At 40.5% G+C, this 27917-nt stretch overlaps 2 protein-coding genes across 5 annotated transcripts in view; one reads left to right on the plus strand and one right to left on the minus strand.

The window, feature by feature from the left end:
• jv (javelin) lies at positions 1-24190 on the plus strand. Of its 2 annotated transcripts, XM_036814513.3 has the most exons (6): positions 1-152; positions 14109-14623; positions 15537-15864; positions 18182-21827; positions 22310-22556; positions 22988-24190. In XM_036814513.3, exons 1-6 carry the CDS (start codon positions 91-93, stop codon positions 23932-23934), a joined length of 5745 nt encoding a protein of 1914 aa, XP_036670408.2. In that variant the 5' UTR covers positions 1-90; the 3' UTR covers positions 23935-24190. The 2 variants fall into 2 exon arrangements, with proteins under 2 accessions (XP_036670408.2, XP_070852331.1); XM_070996230.1 differs by lacking the exons at positions 1-152; positions 14109-14623; positions 15537-15864 and adding an exon at positions 16649-17290.
• The window catches only part of MCU (mitochondrial calcium uniporter), a 48739-nt gene that overhangs the window by 9634 nt on the left and 11188 nt on the right, over positions 1-27917 (minus strand). For all 3 annotated transcript variants that reach the window (XM_036814517.3, XM_036814514.3, XM_070996232.1), the window contains exon 3: positions 25207-25321. In XM_036814517.3, the coding sequence (XP_036670412.1) occupies positions 25207-25321 (115 nt within the window). The remainder of the gene's footprint in view (positions 1-25206; positions 25322-27917) is intronic.

Raw genomic sequence — 27917 nt, forward strand, 5'->3', positions numbered from 1 at the left:
AAATATCAGAACGTCAACCTCAGAGTCCGGCACATTTTGCACGTCAAAATAGGATCCGGACAGAGTCACAGCCTCTGCTATGGCGGCACGATGGGCAACGGATATTTTCGAACGTCACAAACGTCGTCGTCGTCACGCCAGCGGGAAAAGCGGTAAGTGCCACAGAGCTGTATAACCATAACTACACTCAGAACTAGGAATGTAGAAAAGTTACACCACACCATAGCGATAAAGAATCGTACAAGTAGGCTTTATTTAAAAAAATGGAAGAAAGCCTTCATTTTTACCATTTAATACTTCCTTTTAAACATATACTCTCTTCCTAGTAAATTTATCATGATAAACAATCAAAGTACATTAAAAAAGGAGTCTAAAAGTATGCTATAAAAAGTATCGTAATCTTTACTTCATTATTCAAAGTATATAAAAACAATCCATTTTTGAGTGATATCATACCACCAGTAATTTCCATGATCGATGGACAAAATATTCAAATTTAAACCTTGATTTAGGTTCCTTTGACAAGATGTACGATTTATGTTAATGTTGACTTCAAATTGAATAAAAGCAGTTTATTGATTTGACACTTTACACTTTGTCCCTAAGACAAATGGAGAAACCAGACCCTAATTTGTTTTCCGAGTGTAACAAGGATTCTGGGTCAAGTATCCCGGGGGAGGACGAGCTAATAAAATATCCTTGCAGACGTATGTGTGGGGAAGGGTTTCCTGGTAAGCCATAAAAGTTGCTGGCCTGTGAGTGACCACCGACCCATATCCCATCCCCCACCCCATCATCTGTTTTTCTAATCAGCCTCAACTGGACATCGATATTTATGTGCTGCGGTTCAGGGGGGAAGCACATTTTGTGGGCGTTACAAATGGTCGCCTAAGACAGAAGGGTTTAAAAGTCAGCCATATAAGTTTGGTCTGACTTGGCAATTTCATCATAAAGTTTACGGTTTAATGAAGTGAATATTTGCTAAGAAAAGCTCAAGCCACAAAGGAGGTAGATAAATATTTAACGTCAAAAGTGACGTTTAAAGTGTTGACTGAACTCAAAATAAAGTTGCAAACTTTTTTAGAAAAAATAAAAATACTAAACGTTAAATAAGAGCAAGAGAGCATTGAAAAATGAAGTTGAATAAATTTCCACGTGTTTTTGCTCAAGTCGAGAGGGAAAAGATTCATCAAAAGTTAAATGGGGTCTAGCACAAAAAGCATGGAAGGTCAGGAAAATCATGAGAAAACTTTCTGGCTGACAAAAAGGTGGAAGATGAAAATTAATTCGTGAAGATTTTTGCAAACATAATTAGTGACCTTTTTTTCGGCGATGACTTTTAAATCGATTTGATTTTCAAACTTAATTGGCGGCGCGGAAAAAACAAATAGCACTGGATGTCCGAGAGAAATGGAACACTTTAGCAATTAATTAAATGCCAGTAAAGCCAAATTGAGGCCGCAATCGAGGACATGGCAAAAAGAACGGCAATTAAAATTGCCAATGGCGCCTCACATGAGCAGGAAAAATACTGGAATAGATGGACGGGGCGTGGCGTCCAGTATGCAGGTCCTTTTGGATCCTTTGGGGTGTCGGACTTTGGCCTGGGGGCGTGGCAGATTTCGCCCTGCTGACAGCTGTTGGCGCTGCTCAAAATTCCAATCTGCCGCCATGAAAGCGGCGAGTGCATAAGCCCGAAACCTGACGAGGGTTGCCAGAAAGCAATTAAAGCGGATTTCTATTTTCCTCTTCAAACATGTGGGCGGCTCTTTTGCAGTCTATAAATATAAGCATTCTCTGCCAAGTATTTTCAATTGTGTAGTTCACCACAGCTGGAATTTCTATTGTTGCTGTCTAAACTAGGATCTCTTAGGAAATTAAAACTTTGTGATACGATATATGCACTCGAAACACAGTAGAAAAAGATAAAAGTCATTCGAAGCATTTTGAGTTAATTAAAATCATAAAATTAATTAAAACTACAAAGGGTTTTTTTGGCATGGTAAAATAAATGTAGGTTTAATACCATACCAAGTTTGAAATTTAAAACTCAGTTTTAATTTTATATGCAGAAAACCAACCGCCTTTAAGGGAAACCGCCTTTTTAGAAAACTTTAAATGTTTTTAGGCTTTAAATTATAAAACCCCAATGCACCAGATAGGTAAGTCAATATTATACAATTCTTAAACTAAAACTCGCAAATGCTCTCGAAAAACCTAATAGTTTCACAAAACCCAATTTAAATTCTCTGTGGAGTTAAAGCTCATCTCTTGCCACAAAATTTTGTCGATTTTTGGCAGCTACCGAAAAACTTTCGCACACTTTCCGATATCCGCAACGCCGTTCGCATGGCCAAAAATTGAATTGTTTCAGCTCCCAGAAAGTCTTGTTTGGTTCTCCCATATTTTCCGCCAATATTGCGATGGTGTTTTTTTGCCCCCCTTGCAAACGCACCGGAGTTGCAGACAAGCCGACAGGCAGTCGCTTCATTTGCATATAGAATGCGTGTTCCGAGGGGCGATAATGTATCGACGGGCTTTTGGCAACTCGAAAGTTCGGAAGATGGATGGAGTTTATGGGTGGGCAAATGGAAAAATGGGCGGAAGTGTGTACATAAAGATGTTAAAGATACAACAGCGATTCGATGACAATTTTTTGGCCACTGGCCCAGTATAAACAAATCGATTTATGCATACGGAACAGATGGGTACAGAATGTGTCAACGGGGGCATGGGTTAGGATTAACCATTGGCAGCCTCCTAAGCACTTTCAACATTTAGTCACGTCTCATTCGAGCTCTACATTTTTATGGAAATTGCTATATAAAAGAATGTCTTTGTGTTTGGGCACTGAAGAAAAAATACAATAAGCAAGAAAAGTATCTAAAACAAATTTTGCATGAAAATTAAGTCTAAAAATTTAGATTATTTTATATAATATATATTAATATTTGCCTATTTTACTAAAACAGGATAGATATTTGTTAAAATATATTTTGGGAGGCTTTAAGTTATTTAAGTTGTTGAGAAGAGAAGAGAATATAAATATCATTTAATGAAGTCATATTGCAGATATTTCCTTAATAATAAAATTCCTAGTACACTACATTAATTAAAATTGACTTTTCTTGATCTTTGAGCTTTTTCTTTCAGTGTATATGGGTGACGAATTCGAACTGGTATATTGTGCAAGTGTTGTATGTGTGTTTGTGTTGGTGTCAGCATTACGTGTAAGGCATACTTCTCGTGTATTTTTCGTTTCTGGCCAGCTTAGTCTTATTTTAGGCTGTCAACTCACCTGTAAATAGAAGAGGAAAAACAGGATAAAAGATCGTTAGAAACGTTGTTAGGGCTCAATAAATTTCTCAGCAATAGCGAACAAATTGGATTGACTTTCAGTGTGTGAGTGTTCCCGAAAACCCTTGCATACTTCCGGGACATAAACTTTTTTTATGGACGTTCGATGTTCATTAAAAAAGTTTCGAGCACATTTCGGCATGCAAAAACCCGAGCAGAAAAATAGAACAACAACCAGGACGATTGGTAGCTGAAAGTTTCACAAAATTTAATTTGAAGGCATAGAAATAGTGGAAGGAAAAATGTCAGTGGTGGGAATGGGATAGAAGAAGGATAGCTATAGCCTCAAACAATTTACCAATTAGAATGTGGAAAAAGTTTGTACGTCTGCCGACAATGTAAAGTACTAAATAATTGCATCTTTTTTTCCTGCACCCGCAACGCCTGCGGTTTATGACAACGACTGTCTGACTGTATAATAAATATTTCACACTAAATTGCACAATGAGAATGAAAAGTGGAAGGCAGCAACGAGCCAAAGCCGTTTAAATGAAGCGGAATGGGCCTAAAGAAAGAATGAGTGAGAGCCCACAAATTGCCGCTGAATGTGTGCAAATGATGGCAGCAGCGGAAAAGCGGAGGAAAACTCTGGGAAATAAAGCAAGGCTTGAGACAATTTCCGCAAACGAGCAGGGAAAAGCAGGAAAAGCGAGACGCCCAGAAGCAGGCTATACAAAACTGCCAGCCTACGTGTACGTGTGCACAGGCAAAAGGCGTAACGAGCGAATATCGCTTTTTCTCAACCCCACCCAGCTATTTTGTGTCCTTTTTTCCCACCCATCTCGCCGACATTGAGATTGTCAATGTCTGGCGGAGCGTATAACATTTTCCCAGACTCGTGTCTGCTGTCTGGTAAATTCAGCAGCACAACCTCCATCATCTGTCCGATTATCTCCTCCAGATTGCGCCTTGCACTTGCAATTGATTAATGCCATGCACAAATTGACAAACGAACAGAACAAGCAACATTCCAGCAGGCCCGTGCTAATGTAATTTACTGGAGTACCCCAGGACCTTGGTGGAAAGCGAGCAGTGGCGGAATCGGGGAATTTCCATCAGGGTTTCATACAAAATATCGATCAAAGGGTGGTAAAAATGGTGGAGAATAAAGAGTTTCAAGGCATATTAAATACAAATGTTTTATTACTAAGGATCCTATTTTCGGTTGATATTAATATATCGAAAAAATATTTCATTCAATTCAAAAATGTGTCTAAAAGTATGCAATGAAAAATTATACTTTTTAAATAATTTCCTTAAAGTCGTTGTAAGTTCTTTTAGAGTAGTTCCCCATCCAGATAAACCTGTTTTTTATTTCCAAAGTTTCTCGTTACATTGTAAGGCTCCGCTCCTGAATGCACTTTATCCATCCATCCATGGAAACATACATACATCGCCTGACTGGCAGTCGAATCGTTAAGCACACATGTGCACCTTTAACATTTGCATATAATTTAACCTATATAGACACTCTTCTTTCTATAAGCTTGATTTGTTTGCATTTTCCTGACTTGGAAAATAAATATTTACCATATTTTCATAGAGTCCCCTAACAATAGATGGCTCAGCTTTGTATAATGCTGCACCGGAGAAAATATTGCAACCGAAACCAGAACCATTTTCATAATTATAACCTCCTTTCATATAAATTTTTTGAGAGTCTACATATTAGTAGAACATTGCATTCGCAAAGTAAAAAGACATTATAACACAATTTAATAAGTTGCATTTTTATGTTTCTGGTTTGTATTTTCCTCTTTATATAAAAAAGTTGTATATCAGAGTGCAGTTGGCGACCAATATTTGCCTTGACTTTGGAAAAGCCATCTGGTGCTGGTGCTCGGAACTGCCTAACAAGATGTCATAGTGGTTCCAAAAGCAGTGTGAGAATAATTCGGAATAAAAACTTTTTCCATCCGCCCTGCATGAATGTATGCATGCTTGTTTATGTGTCAAAACGCCGTAAACAAGTTTGCAATTTTCTGAAAAGAAGGGGAAAAAATGGCTAAAACTGGATGAGAGAACAGAACAAAAACAAGGCACTAAGTTGGCTTTTATGCACTGTGAGGCTGTATGGGGAAAATGGAAACAAGGAAAATAGGGGCGGAAGGCATATGTTTTATTTATTGTTTGGCTGCACTTTCGCAGCTCTTTTCAGCGTTTGCTTGGGACGCTTTATTGCACTTTCTTGCAACTTTGGCAACTTTAAAGGCGCGGAAAAAGACACAAGTTAAGAAATCCAACAGAAGTCTAATTTAAGTGAAATTGTGGGGTGAAAATCGCAAAGAGATTACATATCGGGGGAAAGGAACGACTTTAAGAGTTCAAGAGGACCAAGCCACTTGTGACAAGAGTCCATGAATCGCTAAACGTTCAAGATTTCGGCACAAGGGTGAAAGAAAATACGGAAATGGTGCCAGAAGTTGGCAACATTTGTCCTAATTTTAAAATTCTCATTTCCATTTCGGTGCATCTTCAATGCGCCCTTTGAAATATTTGCTCAACTCTGTTTTCCTTTGCTGTCCCTAACATTTCTCTTACTTAAAAAGAGCTTATAAATGAAATTATTTTAACATGAAATATAAGTACTCTTGACAATTTATAAAAACTACAAGGTAATAAATTATTATTTAATAAATATACAAAAATCTCAGAACACGATTAAAAAGAAGAAGTACTCTTTACAAGAGTGTACAAAATGAAAATCGATGGGCAGACAGGGAAAACAAATCAGAGTTGCCATTGAAAATATGCAGTGAAAAATGAGATAGGGGCTTTTAGAAGTGGGGTGTCTGTCTATCACGTTGCAAGTGCATTACTGGCTTCTTCTGTCCCGTACTACTGCAAATTGGCCCAAATACATTGTTACCGCTGCTGTTTCTTCGCTTGCAAGACACGCAGTTCGCTTTGGAGTCCATCTCGAAACACGTCTTCATATAAAACATTCCGCTGGAGGATTTAATTTGATAGTTCCAAAGGGCGGATGGAGGGTTAACGGGGTCGGACATAGCTCAAGTATGAAGCTTTCTAGTTCAAAGGATCATCTGGGGTGCACAAGTGTAATTCGTATCAATTTATGCAGGACGTGATGCTGCCTCTGATGCTAGATAAATTGGCAGAAACGTTCCTTTTTAGGGAAAGAATAAGAAAAACAGAGTATAGTAGAAGGGAAAGATAGTAGTGGTGGTTAAAAGCATAAGGTTTCCCCAACTGTAATTTATTTTACTCAAACTAATTCCATTAGAAACCCGGAAACTGTATTTCAGTGAAAATCCATTTTTTCCCTTCCTCTAAATATATTTAAAATGCATGTATATAATTTTAAATATTTTCGAATCTTAATTATTTTATAATGTATTTATTAAGTGAAATAGCTTGTAAAGAGGTTAAGTAATTTATTTATACTCAAGCTAAAAGTTCCCAAGGTTACGAAGTGGTAGGTAACAAACAACTTAAGTAATAAAAACTGCACAGTAAAACCCTTCAACTCCCTCACTGTATTATATCACACAACCCCAATTAAAGCCCATATTACTCCATCTATGCAGGCATTCAACTTTTAGAACTTTTATTTACCAGTTCCGCTCGAAGGCCATTTGAAATATTTTCGAGAAACCATCTCGCGTCACACTTGACTTATTTCATTACATATAGTATACGCGAAAAACCAAAAAAAGTCGTATATCGTATTTATAAATAAAAATTCTTTTGTGGACGCTCCTGCGCTCGGCAATGAAAAGGCTCGAAAAGAGCAAAAATTATTTCATTGGTTACGCTGGGTGGGCAACAAGCTGGATAAGTGGATAGATCGGGGGAGTGGGAGTCAAAACAAAAGGCGACAAAACAGGAAGCTCATTCCAGCCATAGGCCCCAATCAAAAACCCGAGCCATGCGTGCATGGCAACCAATGCGACCACGTTGGAAAATGAAATGAAAAGGGGAAAACTCTGTTCGCGACACATGAGTTCATAGCGGCCACATGTCACAACATTAAAAAGTCATTTTGAACTGGCCAAAACCAGAGAGTGGGAGAGTGATTCGGACCATTTGGGAGCAGTTTCTTGTGCCGCGTTTGGATTCCACGGCATTTGCATCAATTTGACGGCTGCTCTGCGCTTCACTGCCTCAGTGCCTCACTTCCTCACTCTTTCACTGAATCAATGGTAAAAGCGACACTCAATACACTGAGAATAAATGCATTGATTAACCTTTTCTTTCAGATATCAGTTGTATTAACCATTACTTCACAGAGAAAAGGTTTAGTTATTCATTAACCTTACTCTCTTTTATAATACCATTGAATACCTTTTTTTTAAACGTTTTTATCATATGTTTATGAGAACTTAAGATTTTTCGTTTGTACATTAAAGTAAGTTTAAAGTAATATCAAAGACAAAAATATAATTTGATTAGTCTAGGTTCTAAAGAGTCGTAAATACACTGGGACTTTTGATCTGACATGATAAGGGTACACAAACATGATCAAAAAATAATCTAGAAAATGAAAAGATAATACTAGACTATAAGAAAAGATATACAATGCTAATGAAAACAAAATGTGTCACTGTGCACCGAGTGGTGCAATATTTCGCCTTTCCTGCTTTATGATGAGCAACGCTCTGGCATCCGCTCGAGTTACTTGATTACAAGTGAGCAACGCATTTCCGCCGGCTTTGTAGTTGTGCGGCGAGTGGTTCGCAGATTCGAACCCCCCGAATTCCGAGTTTAAACTAGGTGACGCCGCTCTCCCCGATGATGAAATACCTGCCAACGTCAAAAGTTCAAACTGCGAGTGAGTTAGGAGAGTACTGGTGGCTCCATAGTTCACTTGAGTTCATTGCTGGGGCTCGAAAGCCAGAGCCAGAGCCAGAGCCGGGCCCAAAGCCCATCAGGCGACCCCTTGCCATTGGGAACTTTTTGTTTTGCATTATTCACAAGCATTGCCACATGGTATCACACTCACAGTGGGTCGAGTTTCGGTTAGTTTGGGGAGGGAAAACTTTGGAGATAATTTAGAAAAACCAACTTTTGTTGAACAATAATACTTGCGGATGTTCTGGGGAATTATTGTGGGGAGTAATTTATGCAAATTAAGCTTGAAGTTCAAGTTCAGGGATAAGGAGGAAAGTATATTAATAAAGTTTACTTTCTGGCAGCCATCAATTGCCAAGATGTTTAGTTCTTTAAGAATCAGTTGGTAAAAAAAAAATTTTAATTTTTGCGACTACCATGTATAAAAATGTAAAGCAACAAGTTTCTAGTTAATATTTCCTTTTATTTTGTTAGGTTTTTTAAAATGTAAAACAATTTTATATATATATTTTTTCTTATTTTGATATCTAAATAAAATTAAAAATTAATATTCAAACTATTAAGAACATTTTAAAAAAATTATCAACAATTTAAAATTTAAAATCTTTTCTAACTTATTGCCGTAAAATGTACCCAATTTTATATGATTTTTGGCACTAGACTCTCCACATAAACTACGTCCCACTGTATTACGACCTTAACAGCTTATCCCACCGATTTAAGCAACACAACAGTGGCAGACTCGGCTCATTTGTCATTCAAAAGGCATCATCATCTCCGGGGGGAGCTGCGGAAAGGGTTCGGGAAGAAAGGGCTTCCACGACCTTTCACCTCGCAGGTCCCTCGTGCGAATTACAAATTCCTTTCTGATGGTTCGGCAATTGCAACTTGAGAGGCCAGCATCTTGACTCGATAATGAGAGCAAAGTTTGCTACTGGTTTTCGGTTTAATTGTTCACCAAATTACTTTTCACTTTGCCATTGCGATTAAACAAGAAAATTTCATTAACACTGCGAGGCGCACCTCGGGTGGTCATAAAAAATAAGGCAAACGTAAGCGGCTAAAAGTTTGAAACTCGAGACTTGAAATGACTCCATTGTTGCTGTAGGCGAACAATAACAGAGGGTTATAAAAAATATGGGCGGTAGGCGGGGCAGCGTGCCACTGAAAAAGGTTAACAAAATAATAACAAACAAATGGGCATTATTTTTAGACGTCGACAGAGCGGCGGCTGCGCAGTCGCCACCTGCCACGAAAAGCAGTCGCGCATGCGCTCAGTATTTTTCAGCTTTTCAGTCTTCGGCGAGATGTAAAAGCGGCAACAACCGCGAAAACCGGTGAAAATCAACCGAAGCAAAATACAGCGCGCGTTTTTCTCGTTTTCTGTATTTATTGCCTTTTGGTCATTTCATGGACAATAAACTCATTTTGCATTAACCACAAAAATCAACAAACTGTGCAAAAGCGGGCGCCATCAATAGAAAGCACTCAACTGGGTTGAAATGGGATGTGGCAAAAAGGCGAACAAGATGAATGTTTGTTTTCACAGTGAAGATGTGACCCACAAAACCCACGAGTAACATCAGCACTGTGTTTTGTGCGAGTCAATATTTGTGATAAATGGAAGACAACCTCATCATTAGCACTTGTACACAGCATCCAGGAATCAGTGCATGGCCCATTAATCTAAGGGCATTAATGATTTAAGGAATTCATTTGTCGTTTGGGTAAGATGCTCTCGAGTGTGGAGAGGGAAAATTAACCATTAATTGTAGTAAATCTGGAGATAAGCTGGGAGATTATACTCGCAATATGTTAGGAATTTGACATAGGTCTTAAGTTAAGTTGGGACTCGGAAAATTAGCAATTAGCAGGAGTAAGTCCTAAGATAAGCTGGGATATAAAATTCTCAGTGTGTTAGGAATTTGCCACAATGTGCAGATTTAAGATTGAAATAGGCTTTCAAATTGTCTTTGGTAAATTAACCATAATTTAGGGGAGAAATTTAAGAGATAGCAGCAATAGTTTAACGATTAATAACACTTATCACAATGTATAAAAGATTAAAAAGCTAATTAACAGCTGTTTATTAAAGTAAGCTTCACAACAATTGATTTATTTACCCTGGATTCTGACATAATTTTAATGAAGTGGCAATTCAACTTTGCTCAACAAATTGATCAATATTAACTGGAGTAAATAGAGACTGGCAGATAGAAATCAGCCCCAAATACCTGAATTTATCAGGTTGTTTGGATACCATTAATTCCCGTAAAATATACCCCTCAGCGCAGTTGCTTATGGCGTTCCACTTTATATGATGGAGTGTCCTGCGACAAATGGGCAAACTTAGTTGTCCACTCGTTGGAAAAGCAGACAGCCAAGTTTTCGCTTAATTTATGTCCCCAGCCGCATTGGAAAATTGCAAGAGGAGTTGGCGTGCAAAGGCCGAAATGCAATTTGCGGGCAACCGCAGTTACAGCAGCAGAAAATTGATTTAGCATTTATTTCCAACTCTCCTGACCTACAGCAATTTTAGCTGTTGCGATGTTGCGGCAAGCGAAAATTTTCGGAAAATGTCATTTGAAATGTCGCCGGCGGCCCCCATCTTCTTGCAGCAATTTCGACATGTTTATTTTTTTTGCAGTACTTTTCGGTACAATCGCAATGGATGAGATGATTCAGATCGGGTCTTGAACAATACGCTCTGATTATTCCAGTTCTTTTATTTTGTATTAATTCTATTTTGCACAATTGAAAACCTATTGTCTGGCCGTGTGAGAATGCCGATTGCAAATGATTTTATGTATTTATTTTTTTATATGCGAGTTTATGCTCCGGTGGCTGTGTGCTGGGCTGCTCTTCATGTAAATCGCTATTTGGTGGTTTGCTTTTTTTCATCCAATAGATATCTGTGTTAATTAATTTGGCGCTGTCATGCGAGTTTTGCCATATATATATATTTTTTTGGCACGAACATGTTCATTTCACTGCATTTTCTTTTTTTGTTGCGGTTTAATTTAATTAGCTTCTCTTAAATATATTTAAAGGCCTTAACTTCTTTGTTTCTATATGACCAGCTGCAATATTATTGGTTTTTCTGAGCTGCGCTAAATAATTTGTATAGTTTTAATTAGCTTTTTTCTCATTATTTATTTAAGACCGTTGGTGGCTAGGTGTTTGTTTTGTAATTTAACAAATAGCGCGTTAAAAATCGCCTGCTAATCGCACGCAAATCGCATTCAATTTTTTTTTATCGATGTTCCAGAAAAGTTTGAAATTTAATTCGGCGCGTGTCACAATCAAATCAAGTTTAAAACGAAACACGTGACTGGAAAACCAAACTGAATTTGTAATTTTTATTTGTGCGAAAACAGAGAAACAGAGTGGCAGTATGGCTAAATGCTTATAAACCCCGCTGTCAGTCATAAAACGGCATTAAAAGCAATTAGCAAGTTGCTTTATATTCAGCGCCGAACGAACATATTGCCCGGGGGTAATTAAAATCTTAAGATCTTGAGGCAAAACAGTTTGAAGGAAACGAAAGCGAAAAACGACTCTCGACGCCTCTAAAATGAAAATAAAAACAAGTGAGATACTATCGTTGAAACCATTTTGCCCAGGAACACGCAACTAAACAATTTGCAGGCATTCCACACAGTGTTGACATCCGCCTAATTAACTTTTAAGTGAAATACAAACAAAATGGTCTACAAAATGGTTGAAACCATAGTGAAAAAGAGCATTCACATTAACCTTTGCCCTCAGGATATATATACGTGCGTGTGTGTGTGTTAGCCCCCAGATGTAGGCTAGCCAAAAAGCGTAATGGAAATGGCAATAGAGCAGGGCAAATGAGGCCAGGCCAGACCCAATGCTAAGCATTTTGGCAGGAGAGAGCGTTCAGCACTTTCTGGCTCCTTATTTTTTATTTTTATGTCATCTGTCGGTCCATAAACTCAGGCGCCGCTTGAAAATGTTGGTAGGAACAAGGACAAACGGCAGGATAGCCGCCAGGATGGCGCGGACTGAATCCCCACCATCCCATTTCCCCCTCATTCAACTCAGCATTAGTTGGCAACATTTGCAATTGTAATGACTCGCATCTAAAATGCAACCATCCGGTAAAAAGTGTTGAGCCGGCACATCCTTCTCCTCCTTCACCTTGCCAAAGGACGCGGGACTCGCAGGAGCAATGAGCAGTCGTCGTGGCAGCTGCAATTAACACGGAAACTATTGCAGCGGGGTCATGGGAAATTTAGCTTCCCCGCAATCTCTGAACTTTGGGCATTGGAAAGCATTTTGTTGGATGCAAATTAGGCGGAGATTAGAGATAAAGTTATCCCAGGCTGGGGGTCCTAAAAGGGTAGCTAGTAATTCCAGGGGTATGCCATTATAACATTTTTATTTCACCTTGTAACTTTGTGAAATAGTGAAATTATTATTGAGTTGGCCTTTTTATAAAGTTTTAAAACTTTAAACGTATTCGTTTTATAAACTTTCTTGAAAGGACATAAAGAAACATTTTAATAGTTGCTTAAAACTTTTAGAGAAAATTCACATTTGGTTTTTCCTTTTTTTCATAAAGCTTTTACAAACAAGTATTCATTGGAATGGCTAATGAAAATAAAATTAATAAATATCTGTTAGAATTTCTGTAAAAAAGATAAATCTATCCCTAATAAAGCCTACAATTCACCATCGACTGGTAATCATATCCCACGCCAGTAATATAAAACCAGCGTAAAAATGTCTGGACAGCCCATAAAAACCACGTATTTCGATTCTCCCGATCTATGACCAGTCAAGTATCAGCAAGAGATGCAGCAGCAATAACTCAAGAACCACGCAGAATTCCCCGGACCGACAAAAGTATGGCAGCAATTTTCGCAATCAATCTGCCAATCCGTGGCAGACGTTTTCCATTTACAAATGGCGAATGGCTTTCCTGGCTTTTCCGGCTTTTCACCCGGCGAAACACCAAAGTCACAGTTGGCGCGGTTCTCACGCTTCATTTGGCAGCCCAGGTAAAAAAGCTGCTGGCTAAGCAATTTTCCCCCAATCAGTCAAGGATGCAGCCACAACCACCCACACATCGAATGGCGGTGGTGAAAGGCAGTAAGCAAATAGTCCTTTTGGCTTAAACGCTTCGAAGAGCAAACTTTCCTGTTCTCGCTTCCTCGTAAAATTGTTTGACTTTTATAGCGGGGTCTGTGAGTAGTCTGCGTTCGAGTTTCGCTCGAGTGAATGATTGCAATGCCAGTCGACGGAAGAAAACTAATGTTTACGAGTCCAGAATCACCATTGGGGCTTAATTTAACTGGCGGACAGGTGGAAATGGCTCATAAAATCGAGTCAATTACTCATGTGTTTTAGCCATCATTTTGCACGTGTGAAATGTATTCCCTTGCCTTAAACAGAGAAAGAGTATGTTGTTTTTTTTTAAGGAGATAAACATTGTTAGGAATTGAACTGATTTCGCTTAGGACCGATTTCTCAATTTCAGGTAAATGTTATGTGTTAGAGAAAGTATCCATAAAGTTAAGTTAAGTAAATAGAGAAATTCGTTTTCTCAACATAATGTTTATTTAGGGAACTACAACCTTTACCCAATCCATTATTCTGTTAATTCAGAATTCAGCATTTTTTCCAACGACAAAAGTTAATACGACATTGAGAAATTACCCCTTACCCAGGAATTAGTTTAACATGAGGACGAGAAAAAGGTTCTGGGAGCCATGTTAATGGTGCAAAGCCCTAATACAATATTTATTTATAGGCAGAAATTAAGCTTGGGTAAGCAATATGAATAGTAAAATAATACAAAACATGTACGACCATTTAAAATAATTTATGGCTTCTTGAATTTATATCCTACTCCGTATGCTAGCGACCTTGACCTTTAACCATTTGTTATTTTACGCATATTTGTTTTGCAGTGGCAAGGATAGCTACAGCTACCAGCACAATTACGTGGACCGGGTGCGTCTAGAGGACACCACTGGCGGACACCACCACAGTAGCCACAACCACCACCCACAAACCACCCATGATCCGAGGTGTCCGCAGTTGAGGGCCGCTGGCTGGAGGCATACGCACAAGTCCGTCTCCCATCTCGACTTGGCCACCAGCTGTCATGATGCAGCTGGATCTGGCTTAGGTCGTCACTCCCAGCAGCTGCACCACCACCACAGCCAGGCGAACCAGAACCAGCACCACCAGCAGCAGCAGAGTCACCACCATCTGCATCACTCGCACCCACACCACCCACACGCCCAGCCCCATTGGACGCAGTGCCAGGTGGGCGTGGCCGGAAGCGGAAACGGGCAGCTGAGGAACGCCCGATCGCTGGACTACACGCAACTCGAGCGGGAGGAGAACGCCTTGGACATCGCCGAGTTCTACTGGCGATTCGATGCGGAAGCTCCGCTGGACCAAGTCGACAGCTACGCGGGTGAGTGGCGACCTTCGGGTGGATTGGATCCACTCGGCCATGTCGTGTATCGGCATTATTGGACTTGGAACAGGGATCATAAAGATATCAGTTTAGCTGTCGCTTGAGTATCTCAATTGTCTAGCTAATCACCATATAACTTTTATATGACATTGCGAACTTAATTAAAAACTCATTTTTATTTCTACCAGTACATATTTTTTTCAAGAATAATATTTATTTGATCTTAACTTTATGATGCTGCACCCTAAGCCTTCAAGAGTGTAAATGCATGTAAAGTTAGGCATGTTTGTTTCAATTAATAACCCTATAATCAAAAGAAAAACTCATCAGATCTTAGCAAATCAAGAATTATAGTTCTTGATATCAAGATTATCATCAGATAAGTGCTAGTCTCAAGTTTGATTGAGTGTCTCAATTGTCTAGCTAATCACCATATAACTTTTATATGACATTGCGAACTTAATTAAAAACTCATTTTTATTTCTACCAGTACATATTTTTTTCAAGAATAATATTTATTTGATCTTAACTTTATGATGCTGCACCCTAAGCCTTCAAGAGTGTAAATGCATGTAAAGTTAGGCATGATTGTTTCAATTAATAACCCTATAATCAAAAGAAAAACTCATCAGATCTTAGCAAATCAAGAATTATAGTTCTTGATATCAAGATTATCATCAGATAAGTGCTAGTCTCAAGTTATCAATGAAACATACAAACAAATAATGCTATTTGGTTTAGATAAGCACTCATATTTTTATGTAAATATTATGAAGAACACTTTATGTATGTTTATGTATGTTTTGTATTTTTTATTCTTTAAATTGATGTTAAGATGGTTTTTTGATAAAAATCTAATTTGAATGACCTATTTTGTATTTTTTTCCCTTATATAATCTTTTCCCCTTAGTACTTCCAATAAACGACAACTTTGAGCCATCAGCAGTCCCTCCAGCGGCTGTGGGTTCAAAGGAAGCAACCACAACCAGCAGCACCACAGTCTCCGCCAAGGCAAATGGTGGTGCAACCACCATCACAACCACAGCGGCTGCAAACGCCCTTTTGGATATTTTGGGCAGCGAGTCGTGCAGCTTGAGGAGATCGAGAAGTTTGGCCGTAATACGTGAGGAGACGTTTAGCGACCTGCAAATTGGATCGGCAAACAGCAGTCGGCGCCGATCGCAGCTAATACCGCGTGCCCGGCTCGTTAATCGCGGATTTTTCCGTGAATCGCCCCGGTAAGTGAGTCACGAACACTGCACTACATAAATAAAACATGATCACAATAAAAGATTATTTTGAGATACTAAATGTTGCCATTGTTGCAACTTGAAATTAACACTTTGAAAATATTTATCATCAAGCGATTGATAGTTGTATTTATAGTTTATGCTTATCAGTTTAGTTAATATTGTAACTTTACAAGGTTTAAATGTCATAGGCTTTACCTTGAAGATTTCTAAAAAAACCTATCACATTACCCTTACTTTTACACCTTTCAAGTAACCAGAATTTTCCGTAAAGTCAATGGTTCATTAATATTTTTCCCGGGCAATTTAATTTTATTTCTCATTGCTTACTTAAAAATTCTTAAATAAGTTTCGTTTTCATTATAATACTTTTTAAAGAGCTTTTAATAGTTCTGACTTCTGTTTTCAACGTATAATTAAGAGATTCGTTTAAGCAGAACTGAGAAAAACTAACCAAATCTGTGTTTTGCTGTCGAGTGCTTAAGGCCTGGCCATCACGCATACGCCGCGTAAACACCGGGCAATTTTAATCGAGTTTAGTAGTCCCAGTCGTCAGTCGTTGAGCGACGCTCGCCGCAAAATCAACAGGTCTCGGCACAATTTTCAGTTTAAACAATTCAAAAGCCGCCGGCCAAATTGTTGCGGTCGGTTTGTTGTCGCTGTTTCATTTTCCGTTTGTGCTGGTGGTGGTTTTTCGGTTTGTGTGGCCTGTTTTTTCTGACTTTTTCAGACGGCCGGTCAGGGTCATTATCCCGAGGTCACTGTTGCATTAACCGTACATAACCTGCGGCTGGCGATTAAAACTAAGCCTGATTGGTGACAACTGCAAAGTCCAAACGATCGAATGGTTAAGCACGTTACATAAGAACATTTCAATTTTACGAGCGCTTAAAGTTTAGTGCGGAGTTGGGTTTTCATTTGTTTGTAGTTTATCCCTTCGGTTTGTTTTTCGTCGTACGTTTGCTTTATTAAAATTGCAAAAGTTTGTTGTTTGTCAATTGTTTGGCCAGCTGCATGTATGCAGTTGTGTGGGTCCGCCGACTAGAGTCTGACGTCTGGGGGAATGTGACAGTGAGCTGGAAAAGCTTTTAGCTACGCGCTCCTCATTCAGCCATTAACACACACGTTATCCTGCACATTCTGACAATGACAGTTGCCATGGCTCCCGGAATCGCATCCTTCCTGCTCCGCTGCACTCTGTCCTCCAGTTTTCTTTTTTTTTTATTTAATTTGCCGCAAATCGTCGCGTCAAGTGGCTGGGTAAACTATCAGCCTCCCCTCTCGAGTGCAACGTGCAACTGAAACGGATCCGGTCCAAAGTACCAGGCCCACACAGCTCAACTTTGATGCGGGATAATGGAGGCTTCTACACAAAGCTCTCTATTAGAGGGTTTTCAGACCGAGGGGCTGACAAGTGAGCTCGAAAGAAATCAATACAAATAATAACTGTCGCAATTTCAGTAAATCTTAAATGAAAATGAATCTTTACTCGACTGAGAGCAGAAAGCCTTTATATTAGTATTTAATTTTGATTATCTTTGCCTTTTAGTTCACGGAAAAATTTATAAACCAATTCTATGTTCACTTAGAAAGAATTAAACCGTATTTTAATAAAATCCACATTAATAATTAAAATAATATCCATTGCTCTCAACAGACTATGGTAAATGGAAAAATAGTAATGACACACAAACAATTAAATTTGATTGCCTAACAAATATAAATGTATATCTAATAAAAATTAAAAGTGCAAATATTTCCTTTTTATTTATGTAAATCCATTTCATTGATTTAAAATTGCAAATTTATTTTTCCCTGTTCTGTTTACATAAAAACTAAATGGTTTATTTTCTGTATGCAGCAACCGAAATCAAAAATAATTTGGCAAGCCATTTAAACGCTTTTCAATTTATAGCTGCAACATTCTGTTTAGGCCCATACCCATACCTTCGTCACCGATTTGACACATTTAATTTCTTGTTTGCCTCTACAACTCTATCAATCACCTGTCGCAGTTCTCTTTTTTTTTTTGCTGCAGTCGGATGGCCATTTGAATGACAAACAAGAACCCACTTTTGACTGCCTCACATTCTGAGTTTGGCTTCTGTTTATTTATCTGATTTGTGCGGATTGATTGATTGAGACATCACATGACTGAGAGTTTTGCAATTGAGGGTCTTGGAACGAGGCTACGCACACAGTAGTAATCATTTCCATTAGATGTAATTTAGTTATGATAGGCCGAAGGCGAAACAATAGCATCATTAACGAGCCCATCCTCCCGTTTCGATTCTCCCACCCGCAGATTGAACGGCAAACCGAATCAGGCGACCTTGGTGGGTGAGCAGCCAGCGGATCAGCCGGCGGATGACACCCAGAGCCAGAGAAGCAACTCGGGCACTTGCGATTCGCATCAGCAGCAACATCTACAGCAGCAACAGCAACAGCAGCAACATCAACAGCAGCAGCAGCAACATCAGCGCCACAGCCGAGAATCGCGTGACTTTGATGTCTACTATGATAATCTGAAACGCTTGGACGCCTTGGCTTTGAATTTGAGTGAGCAACTGCATCCTTGGCACAACGACAAGAGCGACTTGGAGAGCTTGAACTCGGATTACTTCAAGAATTCGCTGCACCAGAATCACCTGGATCAGCAGCAACCATCTTCCCTGGAATTCGAGGCCCTCGAGCAGGTGGCAGTCACTTTACTCAAGGAGAGACCCAGGATCTATCAGTCGAGAAGGCAACAGCAGCAGAGGAATCATCTTCACCACTCCAGTTGCCTGCAACGTCATCTGGACACCGGAGGGGAATCCTGTCCAGAGCACAGCCAAAGCAGTGTCTTTCCAGAGACCACCACAAGTAATTCGGATGATCAAACGGATAGTCCTTCGCTTTCGGAACAGGAATACGATCTAACCCACATCGAGGAGATTTACCAGCAAGGCAATCACGTGGAGGAGAGCTACGAGTTGATTAGTCTTACGACCACCACAAGGACACGTTTCGGCGAAAGTAGTGAGGAGGGTGAAGAGGAAGAAGGGGAGACTGGAGAGGAGGTTGTGGATAGTCTGACCACACCCACAGAGGTACAGACCAGCGATAGTGACAGCACCTTAAGGCAAAACCACAACAATCAGTTGGATAAACTGATAGCCTACGATTCGGTTTATCTTTCCTCGGAAGACAGTTCAGATTGCACTTTAATCGGCGAAAGTTGCGAGTCCTTTGAGCAGCGAACTTTTACCAGTTGCGGGGAAAGTGGAGAGTTGGAAACCCGCAGCTTATTACACATATCCATAGAGGATACGGTCTATGAACCACAAGCTAAACAGCACAAAAAGGGTTCGAATCAGGAAGAACAACCTGCTCCTCCTTTACTCACCACAACAGCGAAAGTTGAGGCACAGATCTTCACGCAGGTTCTGAAAGTAGAACATACCCCCAAACCCAAGATCTTGGCAGCTGTGGAAAAACGTAAGCTCAAACAGGAGGAAGTCAAGCAGCCACCGCCCGAACTGAAACGCCAGGCTACCGACTCCTTTGTGGTCACTGCCAACAAATCCAATCTCACAGAGAATCAGTATCACAGTCTGCCGGATGTGAATATAGGAGTGAGTCTGAAGGTCTGCGAGAACATAGACAAGGAGCTGCGATCATCGTACAATCAACAGAGGCAGCAGCAACGCAAGGACCAAAAAAAGGAGCAGCAGGTGACCCGGGCGGAAACCTACGATTCCATTAGACGTTTCGGACGGGCCCATCAGAAGGCCAGGCAGAAGGAGTACCAGGAAAGGGAGCGGGAACGCGAGAGAGAAGCATCAGTGGCTCTGCAGGAAAAGGAAAGGGAAAAGGAAAAGCCAAAGATAAACAAGGAGTTTTCCGCACAGGAGCGGCAAATTGAAGTAAAAGAAACGTCAAAGACCCAAGAATTAATCAAGGAAAAAGAGGAAGTTGCCAAGGAGGAGCAAGAGGAGGAACCACTGCCTCCACCACCGCCGCCATTTTTGACCGAGGAATCTCAACCAGAGGATTCTCAAGCGGAAGTGGAAGAGGAGGACAACCTATCTAACCTATCCATTGCACAATCGGAACAACCCAAAGAGGCTCCTGTCATTGAGGTGGCCAATTTCAGCAAGCTAATCGAGCGACGTGCTCAGGAAATCCGCGAGCGACAGGAGCAAATTAAGCCTTCCTTTCACATCATCGTCACCGACGCCCAGAACAATATCATCCAGAAGGAGGCCATTCAGGAGAACAAGGAAACCGCACAGAGGATTAAACCCAACCCGAAAACAAATTCAAATTCAAATTCAAGCTCCAACTCAAACACAACCTCATCTTGTAGTCCCATTCAGCGCCCACTTCGTCGCTCGGTGAGCTCGTCGAGTGGCAAACCGCTGGAACATCGCATCCTCAGCACTGGTGCTCCAATTTACAAGGCTCGACCTGTCAAGGTTCTGCCCTCTTCCAGCAGCGATTCGAGCTTCTCCCGGGGCAAAATGTCACGACCCCAGATACTGCATGTTGTGGATGGCCGTGGCGGAGTCGCAGGTGGAGGTCTAGGTGGCACTCTGCGAAGGAGGAGCAGTGCCAGGAGCATAGCCAGCACAATTAGCTCGGCGGGAGGAGAGGTGGCTAATGAATATCTGCAGAAAGTGGATGCAGTCCGCTGCTATTGGAGCAAACTGGCGGGCAATGAACCAGAAATCCTAAAAACAGAGCAGCAGCAGCAGCAGCCAGCAAAGGAAACCCAGCCAGGCATTCACTTCCAGTTGGGTGGAGAAACCACAACACATTGTAACACGGATAAATCCTCGAATGGCAATGATTTTTGCAGCATGATGCCACATCCCTCGATTGAAATTGTGGAGCTTGGTGAGGGTGCTCAAAGGGCCACCATTGTGAAGGCAGCTCCCGAACAGGACGAGGATGCAGATGAGGATCAGGATCAGTTCGATCACATAAGGTACAAAGTTCTGAAGTCTCAGCAACTGATACGCAACAACTTCCACTCCACGAGAAATAAAAAGGAGGCACAGTTTGATGGCTTGATTCAGTACCTGCAGGAATATAGTTTCCAAGAGCTACTGAGCAATAACAATGTGGTGATAGTGGAGCCTGTAAGGACCAAGATAGAAAGGCCTTTGCAGGTAGGGATTAATTGTGGCAATACGACCACGACTGTTCCACCTCCAAAACCTCCCAGGGTGGTAAATGCCTCGGGCTCCCAGCCACGAAAAACCCGGCAGAGACAAGTTGGAGGCGCTGCGGCCAAAAGACACTTCTTCTACCAACCTGTAAGGGTAAACAGAGAGCTCTACGAAGACGAGCTACCAGATCCCGATACGGTGCGCAATGTGCGTCGCTTCTTCGAGCAGAATGTCCTGCCCACTCCTGGCCAGGGATTACTGGTGCAGTCGCAGCAAAAGTTCGGTGGTTCTGCCTGTCAATTGAGCCCGAAGTCCCGGAGGGCCAGGGGCTACCGATACCTGACCATCGATACAAGTTACGGAGGAGCTGGCGAGGAGCAGCCCAAGGGCATGGAGCTGCTGGAGGAGCACAAAGCCAAGCACTGGGACAATGCCAGTCTCTCGAGTGGAATTTCCAGCGGAGATTTGAGCTCCCCCTGCGGGGAGTATCATCAACAACAGCAGGAATCACCGGTGATGGCCTGCAAGGATGTTCATGTCCAAGATGTTGTTCGACGACACAATAGCAATGCTGCCAATGCCAAGGCTCGGGTCAAATTCGCCAGCCGACGCACCTGGTGCATGGGAACAGGTCCTGCCAATGAGTCTCTTTATCGGCAAATTTATGAAAATAATTTGGGAAATTCAGAGCAGCAGGAGAATGGCGAGCATCTGGAGGAGGAGGACGACGAACAGGATGACCAGTACGAGGACGATGTGGAGCAGGACATATGCGAGAATTATTACGTCAGCAATGTGAGTACACAGAAAGAAACGAAAATGGTCCCGAAAAATGAAAGACTACTTGAATTTTATAATCTTATCAAGTCATACTTGAGATAGTTCCATTATACTCATGATAATTGAAGTCTTTTCAAATTAAGTAATCTTAACTGCTTTATCAAATATGAAAAAGATAGTTTTTGTTTTCTTTACTTAACTAATTTAAAGATTTTAAAGTAATATTAAATTAAATTATTAAAATTTCTTAAAATAGAATCTTATATACCTCATCATATTGTTACTAGAAGTACCAAAAGTTAATTAACTCATTTTTAATGGAGACATTCCTTTGTCAACATGAATTTCTCTAACTTCTGGCAAGGTTGCGTAAGCCAAATTTCTGTTTTTTTTTAGTATCTGTATAGCCTTTGGGGTGCGGCCCTTTTGCGTGTGGCTTTATGGACCATTAGCCTTTGATGGGAACCCGTCGACTAATCTTGTCCTCTTTCCTTCAGGACGTGCTGGCCAAGATAAGGGAGTGCGGCTCAACTGTCACCTACTACGGAGGTCGGGTCCTGGACAAGACCGCCACCAGCAGCACAGCCCCGCCCACAAAAACCACTCAGCCAATGACGGGGAGTGGAACCCGCTCCCGAATCCGTCAAATAGAGGCCTGCAATGTGTGCCTGCCGAGCGAGAGATGCGAACATCGATTGCAAACCAAACAGGCGGCAGCGGAGCAGCAGCAGGACTCCTATCAAGGTGGGTAAATCGAATCGTCCTTGCCATGTCCGAACCTAAGCTCATAATTGCTTATACATGGAGAAAAATATCCATGCAAAGCTATAATGAGCCTTTAAAAACTGAAGAATTCTAACCACAATTTTAAACGAATTTCCAAAACGTATTGCTACTTTAAAACTTTAATTCAATATTATTATGCTTAAAAAATATATCATTTAAAAAAAAAGTATCACTTAATAGTTAGTTTTGAAGATGAAGTTAGAAGCTAAAAACTGGTTAAAACATTATCTTTTAGCATTACACAGACATTTTTATGGACATTACTTATGTACCACGTAAATATTTTCATAACTTCATCCCACTACATGATAAGCATACAAATCCCCACAATGACAGTATGACAGTACCTATAAAACCGAAATGATTATTGCTTTTCTCTCACTGTGCAGGCATCAAATTTAAGCTGGTCAAGTCGAACAGCTGCAGCAGTCGCCTGGAGTTGGCCGGAACTGGAGAAGATGAGGTCAGCGCCGATAGCGAGGTTGTTCGAAAAATGGTTCATCACTTCGAGGCGAATCAGACTTCGGCGGGCAATGATGTTCAACTGACCATCAACAGTCAGAGTCAGATAGCATCGAGTAAGGAGCCCGAGGAAAAGGAGGAGCTAACGCGACGTCAAGTGACAGTAAATAATCACATCAATGTCCTGGGGGACATGCCGCTGGAGCTGGAGAAGCCGGAAAACTTTAATGGTCAGCCGGAGAATGGTTATGGCGCTGTGGAGATGATGATGCCCACATACGAAAGTCAGGCCATGAACATTCGTCTCGATGTGACTGAGAATAGGAAGATCCCTGATGCTTCCTCTGCTGCTGCTGCTGCTAACAAAGTTTGCCGTAATAAAAACGTTGACTTGGCCTACACGCTGGTTAAGACAACGACCAATCCTCCCAAGGGCAGGCCCATCGAAGCTTCGCGCCAGAAGCCCATCGAAGCTCCGCGGCAGATGATTGGAAAGCAACGGGAAGTGGAGGAAAATTGCGAAATAAATGCCGTGACAAAGTCCGTCAAGCTGGCCAAGGCCTCGCCACAAATCATAGTGCCCGTGGATATACACAGTCAGGCCTCGATAGCTGCTCCCATTCCCGCAGCTCCCATTCCCGAGCGCCGACTGAGCAATGCCAGCAGTAGCAACTCGGTGGTGGACAAATCGGTAGTCCGACATTTTGTGGCCAATGATAAAAGCATCTATGAGCGGCGCAAATACGACGAGATAGAGTTCGAGGAGTTTGAGGTCTACGATCCCAGCAAGGAACCACAACCTCAAGCGGAGGAGGGTCCCGAAAAAATACCCACAGATGCCGAGCTCTACGACAGCCTGGATGACAAAATGTAATCGATAACTAATGCTCAAAGAGAAAACTGCAAACAGCAACGACGATTTCTTGGGGTTTCGGGTTAAAGCTTAAATCAAAAACATCTCGTAGTAAACCATATTGGTAGCCTAATTAGCTTTACAGGTAAAGCCAAAAAATTATACCATAAACTATCCAAAAGTATGATATATTATTTAAATTTAATTCGCAACACAACATTTGTTCACATGTACATTATAAATTTATGCTTAAATAAATATGCAATTTATTTAACGAGCTGTGACAGCAGTCGCCTAATTATTTATTGTGCATTTCATTTACAAAACCCAATGGGTAGCCCGCACAATTTCGTTACTAAAACTATCTATCACCTTTGAAAGTGCAGATAAATGAGAAACCACAACCGCCACTAATTGGTCAAACTAATCTTTAATTAATCGATAATTTATAGACATGTGTGATTTAAAGCAAACACTTTATGGTGATAATAAAGTGATTAGAAAGGGGAGAGGAATTTCAACGCTGAATCAATTATGTTTTAAACAATTAATTTGATTCATATATTTGCCAATTATGACATTTTGTCTTGGTGACAAATAAAATAATTTTCTTGTCATCAAATATTTTATATTGGAGAGCAATTTAAAGCCAATATTTAAAGTGTTTCCAAATATATCTTATATCTTACCGTTACTAGTTTTCTTTTTCGTTTTCTTTCTATTTAGTATCAATTTCTTTTTTCTTCTTCTTGTTTTTTTCTTTATTGGCAACAGATTACCTTAGGAAAGTGATATCTTTAAAATCAGTTTCTTCTGTTTTTAATAAACTTACTAGTTTCCCTGTTGAAGTCTGTTTTTTGTTGATCTGAAAATTTGGATTGCCTCTTTTTCAAATGTAATGTCTTGCTTACGTCTGTATTCTTTTTTATTTTGACTATTTTCATTTTTTGTAAGCCCTTAAATTTGTTAATTCTTGATATCAAATTATCAGATTTGTTGCAGTCATCTGCAACTTCGGCAGGCGGTAAAAACTTTTCCGATTTCGGATCCCCTTTTCGGTACTTAACACGATGATTGGATTTCAATTCCTCTTCTGTCGCATTTTCTGCAACCTCTTCTTGCTCAGCCACATGTTGACTTAAACTGTGACCTACGATGGGAATGATTGATAAGCTCGCATTTACACCCACCCACAATGTTGTCAAATCCAATCAGTTATCCGCATTTAAGAAAAATATTTTCAAAATATCTGCAAGGTAAATATCTCCCATGATTTCCCAAATTCCCACTCACCTCCCGTCGTCGGTTTTTTATGCTTGTCCGACTTTTTGCCACCGCTCGTTTCGTCATCGTCCGCCGTGGAAGAAAAGCTTCTGTGCTGCTGGAGCTCATGACCTGGCCGTAAGTGCTGAGGGAGAAAGAGAGCGGAAAATATTTTCAAATTAACATTAATGACTCCATTTGGCATTATTGATTGTGGCTTGAATTGCCCATAGATCTAGGTAATGGCAGGAGTGCTCAGTGACAAGATAATGCATACGTATAAAGGTAAGTTATAAGCCTACGCCATTCTAAAGTCTAACGATACCATCACTGTGCTTGTGGGAGTTCTACTAAGGAGGTGTAGCTTAGGGTGGACCTGTTTCATTAATATAAAATGTATAAAATTGTGTATAATCAAAATTGTGGGAGTTCTCCTAAGGCATATTTTTGCATATTCAAAACCTAATCTATACAATCTTTCTAAAATTTAAATTTAAAATAAATTTATAAAGAAGAAATTTTTTTTTTAATATTGCGAATTATGGTATAGGAAGTTCAAAATATTTGTATAAGAAGTCAAATGCTTCATAGTAATACAAAGCGGAGCCAAATGCAATGTGAGAAACATCTTGCTTTAAAGTCCACCCCAGTTTACTTAGTAAATTCCCTTATATATTCAGTACCTCCTACTTCTTTTCACATTTTAGACTGGCATTCTTTGCATGTTTCAGTCCCACCTAATTAAGTTAAAATGCTCCCTAGTGAAATCACGTGCTCCCCATAACGAACGACGAGAACGACAACAAACTGGCACTCAAAACAAAAAAGAGACGAAAAAAAGGACCCGGAAATGGAGGAAGGGAAAATGGGATGCGTAAATACAGTTATTGTTAGGGCCACATGGATGTGGCTTTAACCCACAACCCGGTCTCTGTCTGCCACTTTTCTTTTACAACTTTTTTGTATTCGTTTTCTTCTGTCGGCAACGTTGCGTATGAGTGATAACACACACGCACACCCACACAATCACCCGAGGGAGGACACACATTGGCAAAGGAAATCGAAATCGAAACCGTAACCGTTTACCTTGCCATTTTACCAAAAAAACAAGACTTGACTTGTTTGGGAGGATTTCAAAGTTGAAGTTGTCATCATAACACTTTTAAAGGAAAAACATGTACAATAGTAGCAATTTTTCCGATTTGTGGAAAATAAATTCTTAAAGTTGGAAAAAAAAAAGTATATCTTTTGTCCTTAAAACTTTTCTTTAAAGTTGTTTGTACAACATTATTTATGTAGTATCAAACAACATGGCTTGTTAAGCCGTCCCAAGAGTAAACTAACCATAAAAAGCCTTTTGCAATTCAGCAACCAATCCCATAAATTCAACTTTGAAACTGTGACATTAAAAATCGTTTCCGACAGTTTCATTTCCTTTAGTTAGTCAAACTCTCAAACCACAAATTTATCTAAACAACCCTCGTAGTTTAAGCTTGTGTTTGAAAATATAAAATAACATTGCATAATTTTGGGTGCAGCTGTCAAAAAGTGTGTGAGTGTGTGTGTGTGTGTGGGGGGGGGGGGGGGGGGGGGTCTGCATGGGAGCATAACCATATCTGCATACATTTTAGACCCGAGTTGGAAACTGCGGCATTTCTCATATGCTATGCACGTGTTGTGCGCCGATTTCAACTTTTACTGATTGGATTTCACGCTCGGCTCCAATCAGGCGCTTCAATAATTCAGGCCCTCTTGAATGCATTAGAAAAATGTAGCGAAATCAATTGGTTCCCACGAGTAATTGAAATTTAAATGCCAAATAAATTCCCCAGCCACGCCCCTGCAGTCCATAGATCAAATTTTGTTAGCTGCTTTTCCGCAGCAACTTTGGTGATTTGTGGCCGCGTATTATTGATGGACTTTTGTTGGCCAAATGACAATGATTCGGGACATTTCTTCTGACAGTTGGTCAGAGTTTCATCCGCAGAATGCTGAGACACACTTAGGTCACAAGTAAAAGTTATGACCCCCGACGAGCTGCCAGCCGGCATCAAATGTTAAAAAGTTGCCCCACAGGCATTTGCGCCACCGAAGCAGATGAAACATTAGGCGGCACATAAATTTAACAAGCTCCGTCAGTCACACAGAAATCCAAGTTACAGCCGGATGGTATGCCACTGTTTTTTTCCACGAGCAGCACCATGGTGTCAAAACTTTTTACGATCATCCAAATAAATTGAAATCGCAGCTCGGCTTAGATTGGCTTTGTGCTGAGATGAAAATGAAAATGTAATTTCATAAATTACACCTGCTGTTTTTCCCGGGAAAGAGATAATCCCAAACTTGTGACCGCAACTTGAGTCGAATCACATCAAATTAATTTGGACTGAGGGGCAGATTTAAAAGGGAAGAAACAGAGGAAGACCCTATGCAAACATCAGTATCCTTGGCCTCTGCCAGCGACATGTTGCAGCAATTGTCTCTTAATGAGCCCGACAATGTGACCACGTGCGGCGCTCCAGTCCCAGTTGATGGAAAAACAAGGCACAGGACACACAGGACTTGCCAGGACAAAAAGGACTTTGGAATCGAGGGAAATGAGCGGAGGGCCGGGGCCATAACAATAAACAAAGGCGAGCCGAGTGAATGTCTCTCTGGGTTCCTCAAATCTTTTTCGTCTGGAAAACACCGAAAAAGCCCAAAAAAAGTTGTCCAACATTAGAGATAAAAATAAAATTACA

The sequence above is a fragment of the Drosophila suzukii genome, chromosome 3 (assembly GCF_043229965.1).
Source record: "Drosophila suzukii chromosome 3, CBGP_Dsuzu_IsoJpt1.0, whole genome shotgun sequence".
Taxonomy (NCBI): Eukaryota; Metazoa; Arthropoda; class Insecta; order Diptera; family Drosophilidae; genus Drosophila; species Drosophila suzukii.